This window comes from Pyxicephalus adspersus, chromosome 1 (assembly GCF_032062135.1).
Source record: "Pyxicephalus adspersus chromosome 1, UCB_Pads_2.0, whole genome shotgun sequence".
NCBI lineage: Eukaryota > Metazoa > Chordata > Amphibia > Anura > Pyxicephalidae > Pyxicephalus > Pyxicephalus adspersus.
In genome coordinates, this window is record NC_092858.1 from 42,893,776 (window position 1) to 42,905,370 (window position 11,595).

Below are 11,595 nucleotides of genomic sequence, written 5' to 3' on the forward strand. Positions count from 1 at the left end.
GCTTCCGGGTTCAGAATCGCGGGGGCGTGTGTGCCGGCTTCTTTCGCTCTGCACTGCAGCCAGGAGGAGACACACACTGCAGCCAGCATCGAGGAGACGCACGCAGGATCGGGTGAGTATCTTATTTTAATTATTTTTTAACACGGTATTTGTCGTATAAGACGCACCAACTTTCCCCCCCCCAGTTTTGGGGAAGAAAAAGTGCGTCTTATATGGCAAAAAATACGGTAAGTCCGAAGGGGAAAGCTTGGTTTAAGTGAGATCCAGAATGGAGGTTAGACTTGTTGTTAGGTTTGTCTAACATGCTCCTAAAGTAACAAGTTACGCAACAGAATCCAGCTTTAGCTAATTTGAAGAATATTGGGGTTAATGGATAACAAATGCCTCAAATTATATGAAGCATTTCTTTTAATACGTAGACTCTGTCCAACATATACAGCCAGACTTGTATCATTATACTTTCTTTATACATGTCACATCTGAACATCTACCGAGCTAAAAAGATTGCATCTGGCCAAGGCATTCTTGTTTTGAGAAGAGTGATAGGAAGAGAACCTATGGCTGTTATTTAGAAATGTTTATACAGTGCTGATAGCATCACAGATCCTGGGACATTAGCTGTATCTGCACTTCAATGGCATAAAAATTAAATTGTAGTGTCTTTAGATATTAAAGACTTTTAGCACTATAGTGTATGTTGCTTATTGTCTATGTCTTAATATAATTTTTTTTATCTGTTTAAGTGTTGTGGCTCCCCCTTGGATCTCAGTTCTGTGTCCCTAGAAGGCATTGCTGTTATTAACATTCCCAGTATGCATGGTGGCTCCAATCTGTGGGGAGAGACACGGAAACCTTTGGGAGAACCTCGAAATGCTTCTTGTCAAAACTTACCTGAGGCCATCACTGATCCTGAGGCCGTAAAGTCATGTGTTCAAGGTGAGGCAAAAACTGAATTATGTACACGAAAAAAAAAAAAACAATTCTGCATGATGGCACTTCTGTGAATCTGTAGCCGCTTCCAACGAAAGAGTCCTTACCTCCTTCCCTTCTGGTCCCTTACCCTTCTTTCCTTTCCTCACCCCAGGATATTGTCTTGACGGTGAATATGATCCTTTGGTAGTTGAGGAAATATCACCCCTGTGAAGTTAGGGGTTTTAGATATAGGTTCATTCTACCCTCTTCTTACTTGTGCTGGCTAATCTCCCCGGGTTTTTGGTTTCATATTTTACTGTATGATACGTCTAGTGTAATTCCTTACTTTATGTTAGTCATTTATGTTAGTACTGCAGGAACAAGATTACTATTGCTTCACCTATGCATTGATGATTGTATGTGTTTACATTTGTCTTTTTCTTTAGCACTTCAATAAAGCTTGTTTTTGGAAGAAAAAGCAATATTGCTAAACACCTATAAAATGTTTTTGAGATAATTTTCTTGAGTATATCATCCACTGGTCTTGATTATGACAGAACTGTCTAATATAGGGATGAAAATTTCTGTCCGTGCTTCTGATTCAAAATGGTGGAAACCCATGGATAGACTTTAAGGAAGGTACTCATGAAAAAAGTAGATGTAGCAATTCATCTCATCCTGAAAATGCTTGTCATGCTGACCCTAAATCACTGGCCCAAAACAAGTGTGCAGATGAGAACTCCTGACTGCACTCTGACTTTCCTGAGCTGTATAATTTTTTTGAGTTTGTGTCTTTGAAGAAATGTTGATCAGCAAAAGCAGTCCATTTTTTGTGGGACCATATATATATGCAGTTATTATGATGAAGGTGATCTTCTTGTATAACCAAAGATTGACTCTGAATTTATGGCTTTTTCTGATTTTATTTCCACAGACCTTAGTGATAAGAGGCTAGAAGTTGTGGGACTTGAGGGTGCCATTGAGATGGGACAGATTTACACTGGACTGAAAAGTGCAAGAAAACGACTGGCCAAATGCTCCGAGCTTACTATTCGGTGAGAAAAACACATAATGTCACCCATGAAAAAAAACTTCTGAATCCTAAATTTTAAAAGTTTTCTGCAACAAAGAACATCTCTCCCTTCTCTAACAGTTTCACCAAAACATTAAATGTTAGAGGTACTTTGGACAGACACCTCTGCTTGCTAAATGGACTGTATTTTTATTTATCTGTTGCACTTTCAGTGGTTAGATCTTTAAATGCTGCTTCTTCTGTTCTACCAAACAGCTTTGGACTTTGGATGCCCCCCCCCCCCCCCAAAAAAAAAAAAAAACATATATGAATAAATTATATAAAGGAACTTTAACATTTCATTGGCCTTGCAATTTTTCAAACTTAATTCTGGGTGTGTAGTAATATTGAATCTGTCAAGTTCAATTCAGAATGCTGTAAGCAGTGTGCCTTGATGTGTACATTGACCAACATGGTGATTATGATATCTTTAAAACTACTCATTTTACCTGTGACAAGGATCCCAGCAGGTGTTATGCCTTATCACTAAGGCAGAATTATGCAATCTTGCTGCAAGTTGATTGGATTATGGGATCTGTCCTACCTGTAAGGATATAAATATCCTAGAATATATAAATATATTCCAGCTGGGTGGCATAAATAAATTTATATATATATTCCAGCTAAAGTAATAAATAAACTATTGAATATAGTTTAAAAATGTAATATATTTACTTAATACTAGCTATACCATGACCTAGATAAATGAGAACCTTCAGACATCCAAAGTGTTCCAAAAGAGCAATGTTCAGTGGAAAAAAAAACTTACTTTATATAAACATTATATATTCAGAGAAAGTTTCTTTAAGTCGCCTCTGATGTTACCAGCGCTAAGTCGCCTCTGATGTTAGCAGCGCTGCCTCTGAGCCACAGAAGTCAGCAAGGCACCACTAATAACAATAAGCAACAGATCACATTCATTAGTAATCTGTTACTGCAGAGGTGCAAATAAAAATCAGTTAAATCAGTTTAATAAATAATAAATAGTTAAGGTATATTTGTGGGGGGAGCGGGCAACTCTCCACTACATTATTATTAATAATAATATTAAACAGGTTTTATATAACATATTACATAGCACTGTACATTCAATAGGGTTTGCAAATGACAGACAGATACAGACAGTGAGACAGGAAGAGGAGAGGACCCTGCCCCGAGGAGCTTACAATCTAGGAGGTGGGGGATTTAACACAAAATACATTTCATATTTCCCATGTTATGTCTCCTTAAAGGGTCTGCCAGTACTGAATAACATCTGATGATTCTTCCAGAAATGCAGTGAGCTCTTTCTGTTCTGGAATGGGATAAACTTCAGTGCCTTTTAGTCAGATGATTTTTGTATTCAGTTAATTTTTGGAGTAATTATCTGGAACTGATTATTCTATTTTCTGCAATTTTTTAACTAATATTCTTCCTATTTTTTTATTGCAGAACCACAAAGCCACTTCCAATGCAGATTGATGGGGAACCCTGGATGCAGCCTCCCTGCACGGTAATAATTCATTGCTTTCTTTGGTAATCATAGGAAAAATGTTTGGCCTAGTTCATTAGAATTCAGAAAGTTGTATAGGCCTGCTTGATACAAAACAGCAAAGCTCATTAGCCCTTCATTCAAAGAAAACAAACTTTCATATTCTTCCCTATCTTATATTAGCATATCACAGGTACTTCAGAAGTAAAAATATAAGAAGCAACATGCAATCTAGTTAGTTTTGTATGGCTCCACATCTATGCAATTGTGTTTTATCACACATATACTTGTGAAATAGGCCCATCAAAATCAGTAGTAAATACATTTACATATGTTGGTACACATTAAAGGTCATAGGTGTAAAGGGGGCATAAAGGTCATTCATTAAAAAAGCTATTTTTTGTCTTCCAGATTACAATCACACACAAGAATCAGGCTCCAATGCTGCTGGCACCTCCTCCACGCTCCTCAAGCTTTTTCTCTCTCAACAAGTAATAACCAGGTCGGACATTCCTTATCTTGAAGACGATGAATCCTCTTGCCATCAGGAATTAATGGACTATCAGTATAACCTAGTTCCTAATTATCTTGCTCTAACTGTGCTGCCATCTCAGCCCATATACAGAAAACCCCCTTGCCATCTGCAATGCTTTACAGTAGCTTGGGTAACAGCTGGGCTGTCACTTAGCGTTTTAGAACATGTGTCCATTATATAAACAGAGTGCCAGTTTCCTCATCTATTAAAGCCTTATATGCTGTTCTATAATATTGACAATAGAAGACAAGTTATCCTTAGAGGCCTGTAAAATATTCTCTCTGCACATGTATGCTTTGCTCTTAAAACCTGTTGTACAGATAATCATTTTACTATAGCACCTAGTAATAGAAGAATATATTTTCCATATGTTATTTCATTTTTGTCACTTCTGCCACAAAATGCTTTTAGATTGTAATTTTCATGTTTACAGAATCCAGCATCTTTAGATTTGTGTTAGAAAAGAAGTCTGGATCAGCACAAAAAAATTGACTATAACCATGAATGCCAGAAAGGGACAGCTTGAACCCCCCCAAGGATTTACCTGTGGCTGCCAAGTCAAGCTACTTCTTGACTTTTTATTAGTAACGGAGGGGGAAGTAGCTGCCCACAGCTGTACATGATGGTACACAAGTTGCTTTACCCCAAGCTCCATAGATGCATTATACAGTACAGCAGCTCATGCGGAACATGGCTTGACTAACTTTGCAGTTGACCTAGGTACAAACCATGTAAGAAATCAGATCACACTGCACTGTTTTTATTTATGTATTTTATTTTTTTTTAAATTATGAAGCTTATATTGGGAATGAATATAAACCGTGGCTGATATTACTCTGATTTAGGGTATAATTTAAATAAATAAAAGATTTGCTGTTTATAGACAGTGCTTCAGAAGCAAGACTCCATAGAATGTGTTTCCTTTAATTTCTTTCCATCTAAGTGAAATATAAAGAAAAACTTTATTGATGGATGCGGTCATTGCTAATATGTGACTTAAGGAGCAGGATGGCCTATGCCATGCCTGGTCCAGAGGATCTTTAGTTAGTGAAGGGTCAGGATCACAGATTTAAAGTCTGCACCTTTCAAATAGAATCTACTTTTACCTCCAACAAGGTTAGTGTTGTCTATTTTTTTTCCCTTCCTATATAAAGTGACACTTGTCACTGGGACAAAACAGGAAGGTAAAACAGAGACAGGAGAAAAACCTGCTGGCTGAAGCCATTACAATATGATTTTATTTCTTCACTGTTGGGGATATTTTCCCTTTTTTCAGTCCAGAAAGTGAGAAATGTTTCTGTTACAAATGCACATCATTAAAACCCTGACATATGTTCTGGCCTTACCTTGGTATATCTAAAACAAAAAAAAAAGTTTAACCCGTACCATGAAATATACATGTTCAAAATACTACTGTCTTTAAAAAAGTGAAAACTCAAAATCCTTATAATAGCTTTATTTCTTTACATACCAATGCATTGGGAACACTGCACATTCTATTCCAAGCTTACAATAAATAGAAGAAAGGGTATATTAGGCTGTTCAAAATGATTGAATGCCACACTACTATCAGTGATGACATTCCTTCTGTGGAAGAAAAAAAGTCAATTACAGCCCTTTAGAAAAAGAGGGCAGAAAATGTTGTGCATGCCGGTTATAGTGCATTTTTCTCTGGTAATCTGGTTCATTTCAGACATTGCTTGGAAGAAGAGTGTGTACTTTGAATTGGAGTTGATTGGACAGGGAAAACTTATAACCAAGTGCAAAAAACAATAGGCTGCTCACCTAAAAATCTCAAATACTTTAAAATTGCAACCAAAACCTGAAAGACTAAGAAAACGAAAAACTACCATTAACTGGAATGCAAAAATGGCAAAGACTCACAATTAGAAGGACACCTATGTGAAGCCAAGCTATCAGCAAGAAGCCCCCAAAGTCCCAATGTTTTTTTACAGAAAAAAAAAAAGTGCTGAAGATGTTATAGAACCAAAAAACTCATTGACTGGCCTGATGAGAAATGATGCAATATTTTGTGGACTGATGAAAGCAAGATTGTTAATTTTGGATTTAGGGGCCACACACTTTGTCAGATAACCCAAACAATGAATGTAAGCCACAGCACATTATGAGGGCCGTGAAGCATTATATGGGGATTTTACTCATATTGTGGTGTTGGACCTAAATATTGATTACTGGGATCATGGGTCAGTTTGAATACATCAAAATACTTGGAGGAAATGCCCTTGAAATTGGTGTTTTACAAGATGACCCCCAAACACACAAATGAGCAACATCTTGGTTTCAGGCTAGCACTGATGTTATGGAGTGACCAGCCCAATCCCTGGACCTTAATACAGTACAAAACTTGCGGGGAAATAAAAAAAAAAAAAAAGCCGTCTGAGGCAAAACCTGTGGAATTGTGGAATGTAATCCAATCATCCGGGACATGGTCGACATCATGCAACACTGATGTACAGCAGTTCTCAGAAACAGTGGGTATACACCTAAATATTGGTCTGATTGAAAGGAGGGGAAAACCTTGGGAAACGTTTTTCAGATTGTACAGTGATTGAGTCTGAAGCCTTTTTTTCACTTGCTGTATAGGAATTACACAAATCTTATAATTGTTCTTTGTTTTGGTTTAGAATAGAAGGTGACAGGGTTCCCAATGCATTTGTGTGTATGGAAATAAAAGCTTTAAGGATTATGAGCAGCATGTCTTTTTTTTTTTTAAGTTTTGAACACAACTGTAAACCTAGTTATTGCTACCAAAACCAATTGAAGGTGTTGTCCTGGTTGAGAGACAAATAGCACAAGATGAACTATATGCACCCAATTTCTCATTTCAGTTGTAGCCGATTCAGGACAGACAAGATACTCCACCAAATCGGAAAGCCTTAGGAATTTGCTTCTGGAAACTGGACAGGTGTAAATATAAAATAGGCAGCAGGAGTAATTATTGCAAACCTGTAACATTAAAGTGTCCGATTTTAGTTTAATTTCTCCAGGATTATTGGGACCTGCATTGACAACTTATTTTACAGGTTTTGCTTTACTATACAAAATTATAGCAGAAACCCACTTAAAAAGATTGAATAAAAAAAAAAAAAAAAAAAACCACACACGGGGATAAAACACCCAATCTTGCCATAGACTTTACATTTATGGGAGTATGCCATGAAAAGAATTAAAGATAGTTGATTACATATAAATTTAGACATGTTGGGGTCTAAAACTAAATATACCAATTTACCTTTGTGAACATGAACACCCAAATTCTACTACAATTATGAAGTAACTTCAGCAATAGAATAGTTAGATCTTAAAAACCCAGTTAGTTACCCATTTTGCGTGTTTTCTAACTCCCTAGAATATACCTCTAAAGCCTTATTTTCACCAGCGTAAAGTCTGCTTAAAAATACAGCTATAAGATTTTATGAATAACCTTTCTACAAAAATGAATACAGGATGGTAAATTTGGATTTTGATGCCCCACCACCAACTATAAAGAATGCTTAAAAATTTAATACTAGTGTTGTGTGCAGAGCATTAGTACTTTTGTTCCCTCACCCCATTGTCTTAATTAACATTTGCGCATCAAGAAAGCAGCATCGTATGCTAAACATGGACAAAACGAGTCGGAACACAATTAAATATGGTTTAAGAGAGTTTATTGGCGGCCAAGAGTTCAGCCACAGGTTGACAGTTGTGCCAATTAGGTCCTCCAGAGCCAGAAAACCACCTTGTGTACCCTTTATTGCAGGACCATAATAGCAATATTTGCATTTAGGTGAACAGGTTAATTGTGCGACATCCAGCAGAAGACAAATTTGTTCCTTTTTTGCTAAATGACATGAAGCAAAAGCCCAGACTCCAACCTTCTTCCATGCATGTCTTCTGCCTTACACTACTCGACCATTTAAAAGGGGGCTGTTCTCCCCATTCGCAGACCGTCCGAGGGCACTTTGAATGAAAAGCCAAACAGATTGACGATCAGGAAACCAGTTTCCAGCTGAATGGTTACCTCGAAGTGGAGTGTATGACTTCACATGCCTGAGGTAAGGGAAGAACGTTATGGAATATATTAAACACAAAATGTAGAAGCAAACAAATGACTTAGCGTCCATATTTTAGGTGACCCAAGTACATACCTGTAGGTGTAAGCTACAGCAGCTACTGCAAGTACAGCCAGGAGCACACCAACTGTAACAGCAATTCCATTCACTGAAGATGCTGCACCTATGAAATGTAAAGTAGTATAAAACATTAAACCTTGGACCAATTGTTTTTACTGCAGGGAGATATTGCTTGAAACCAATCACAAGTTTGTTTTGATGGCCCAAAAAAAAAAAAAAAAAAAAAAACCCCAAACACGACAGCAAGCAGACCAGGTCATTCATCAATTGCAACAGACTAATAAAGATCTCCAAATAGTGTTCAGTGGTTCCACCATGTGATGTGGAACATAATTTGCAGTCCCACCCAAAGTTTAGATTATCCATGGCAGGCAGTTTTAACATACCAGTAATGTCTGATCAAGCAGAGCAATACAGTGAAGCTTGTAATTTTCCCTATGGCTCTAGCTGTGTAGCACAATCAGTTATGTTGGGTGTCAAACTCTGGCCCAATTTTTGCCCCCTAAAGGATTTGTGGCCCCCCAAAGGATTTAAAAAAAACATGAATTACAGCTGGCCCTCCGCTGCATTGAAATAGAACCGCTATTACAATTGCCGGCATCACTCGCATCTATAGACCAGTGGCCCCTCTGCCTATGTGTGGACCCACATTGGACTGCTTTATAGACGCAGGGAATTGTAGCAGTGGTGTCATTTCTCTAATATAGGCTTGTTCCAGATTGATGAATGTTAAGCAAAACCTAGGTTTCCATATTAAAAGGTTTTCTATATAATGAGAAGGAAAAACTTCAATTTTTTTTCAATAAACTTCAAGTTTGGCCTGCAACTTGGTCTTTGGCCCTCTGTATGAGTTTGACACCCCTGAGTTATGTCATTTAGACATTCCCCTGTGCAGTACTCATCCTTCTGGCTAAGTTAGACTGTTTTATGCAGGTCTTAGGGCACTATACAAGGGCTATCCCCCCGCCCCCCCCAAAGAATAAAACCACAAACTACTCACACGCACACTTTGAGGTAGAAAATTGTCTGACATGATGTAATCACACCACCCCCTTTCATTCGGTTTAAGTTGCTTAGACAACAGCAACTCTTTAGAAAAGCATGTTATAAACGCAGTCTTACAGACACATAACGAGTTCACTGGGCCACCTACCTGCTGATACACTAACTTGAGTGCTGGCAACAGCCAAGCTGACATCATCAGCCAAGGACACATTAACACAGAAGACACCACTTTCATTGAAGGCCTGGCGCAGAACCAGCTGACAGTCAGAAGAAGGTTCCACTGGGCTGCAGATAGTCTGTTGTGGGTTATCACAGTCTGGGCCAGAAATTACAGTGCATGCTTGTCTTGGAACACTAAAACACAGTATAGACAGTTAGATGTAGACACATGACTAGGGTACAGCATAAGAAGTCCTTCCTGCTGTAACCAACTAATCGAACCCCACAACAACCACTTACCCCACAAAGGACTATTACAACAGTTTGGAAGAAAATTGGCCACAGCAGCCCCCTTTATTAACATAATCTTTATATTAATAACATTTTTAAGTATAAAATCAGAGCCATGAAAGTCACCAATCCTCCGTAGTAATCCAGCTGTCTCCACTCCCCCACCAGACCCCCCAGGCGCTCATACCCCCCCTCAGGGACAGTTAGCGGACCCCATATTCCAGCTTAGCCTCCACAACAACCAAGTGTCATGCAAGGCTAACCTTACTGTCCCAAACCAAACATTTCCGTGTCCCCATTTACTTTATATTTTTCATTACCCCCCTCTAACTTCCATGGACCTGACAACAAAAAACCAGCCCCTCCTCCTGCTGCTGTGACAATGCCCCCCCTTGCCTAAAATTAGGGAGGGAGGGTGGGAATGCAGTCCACCAGAGATTCTTTTCAAAGTGCTGCTCCCCACCCCAAGATCCATTCTTTTAACCCTTCACTTTAAACCACCCCATTACCATCCCCTCCAATCCTGCTTCTAGCTCTTTTCACATTTCCCACCTCTTTTTATATTATATATAAAAAAAAAAAAAACTTTTGACCTCTTCTCCTTCCTGCCATTACTCAGAGGTCCCTTCCCCTCTTGAACTTTATAACCATATCACTTGAACTTTTAGCCCTCCACAGCCACACAGTCCTTCTCTCCTCTGCCTTACCAGGCCATCCCTCATTACTGAACTTTTAACCCTCACTGTACGGCCTTCTATACTCCCCCAGTCATGAGGCCCTCCACCCATCTTGTTGCTACAGGCCTGCTAAATGGCTGCAAGTCTTTGAATTAAAATTCTCAACCAGCAAACAAAAGACATTTGGACCCAAATACATATTAAAATTCTAGTGTAAGCTGCATGTCCCCTGGTCCCACTGCATTCTTACCTTCCTTGGCATGTGACTGTAAGATCCACGGTGTTCTGAAGCCCTGCTGATACAACTGGCTCCACCTGCACAATTTGTACACTTTCAATGCCAGCTGTTGGAGAAAAGAAATGTAAATGTATCAATAAAAACAGTCTAAGGAAAACCCAACACACCCACTTGATCCAAAGACCTACAGACAATATCCAGATCAGCTGCAAATGTTCCATAACGATAAAGCAGACATCCTACAAGGGGTCCTTCTGGTGCCTGACGCTTGGCAAGTAGCAACACTTCACCTTTGCCATCTGTGGGTGTTACAACTTCATTTGGCACAAGTTCTGTTACAGCTGTTGAGAGATTACAAGGAGCAAGACAATTGTTGGACCACCATTATAAAGTCAATTAAAACACCTTATAAGCCTTGTGTGCACCAAAGACTATTCCCATCTCCAGGAGGCCCCCCCCCCAAAAAAAAAAAAAAATAGGTTGACAGGTTTGTTAGCAAAGATACTGCCAAAAAGCTTTGCCCATCATGGTGTTCCCACAACTGGTTGTGGCACATTCAAATGATGAAGCATTAACTGCAGACCTTCACATTCTGCTAATGGCTGAGCAATATCTGTTCTCTATACGAGATCTGTGAAGATCCCTTAAGGGTATCAGTTGCTATATACCCATATGGGAAAATTAGTCCTAATGAGCATCATGAGATACATCTAACCACCACTGTAGCAAACTAAGTTGGAAAAAGTCTGTAAGACACTCCATACTGCCTATATGACACAGGGCTCCATTTATATGGAACAAAAGACTGTTACCTACCTTGTGTTGGTACAGCACTAGCTACATCCTGTACAGCTTCAGTAACGGATGTGGCACCTTCTGCGCCCTCAGCAACTTGTGTTGCATTTTCTTCTGGCTGGTCTGGAACAGTGTCTGAGGGCAAAGCTTCAGTCAATACAGACGGTTCACTTGGAATTACTTCTTGGGTAGCCTCTGCGTCTTCAGGGTCCACATCTTCTGGTTGTGTAACAGCCTCCACATCTTCTGGTTGTGTAACAGCCTCCACATCTTCTGGTTGTGTAACAGCCTCCACATCTTCTGG

The 11,595-nt window shown here is 39.1% G+C and overlaps 2 protein-coding genes across 5 annotated transcripts in view; one reads left to right on the top strand and one right to left on the bottom strand.

Moving 5' to 3' along the window:
- DGKA (diacylglycerol kinase alpha) overlaps positions 1–4,893 on the top strand; it is a 110,046-nt gene extending 105,153 nt beyond the window's left edge. For all 4 annotated transcript variants that reach the window (XM_072408534.1, XM_072408525.1, XM_072408552.1 and 1 more), the window contains 4 exons: positions 744–936; positions 1,847–1,967; positions 3,416–3,476; positions 3,867–4,893. In XM_072408534.1, the coding sequence (XP_072264635.1) occupies positions 744–936; positions 1,847–1,967; positions 3,416–3,476; positions 3,867–3,950 (459 nt within the window). In that variant the 3' untranslated portion in view covers positions 3,951–4,893. The remainder of the gene's footprint in view (positions 1–743; positions 937–1,846; positions 1,968–3,415; positions 3,477–3,866) is intronic.
- A 2,751-nt stretch (positions 4,894–7,644) lies between these two features.
- Positions 7,645–11,595, bottom strand: part of PMEL (premelanosome protein) — a 9,049-nt gene continuing 5,098 nt past the window's right edge. The window contains exons 7-12 of the mRNA XM_072398950.1: positions 11,313–11,591; positions 10,685–10,837; positions 10,509–10,602; positions 9,280–9,485; positions 8,142–8,229; positions 7,645–8,043 (exon numbers count right to left, since the gene is read on the bottom strand). Of these exons, the coding sequence (XP_072255051.1) occupies positions 7,893–8,043; positions 8,142–8,229; positions 9,280–9,485; positions 10,509–10,602; positions 10,685–10,837; positions 11,313–11,591 (971 nt within the window). The 3' untranslated portion in view covers positions 7,645–7,892. The remainder of the gene's footprint in view (positions 8,044–8,141; positions 8,230–9,279; positions 9,486–10,508; positions 10,603–10,684; positions 10,838–11,312; positions 11,592–11,595) is intronic.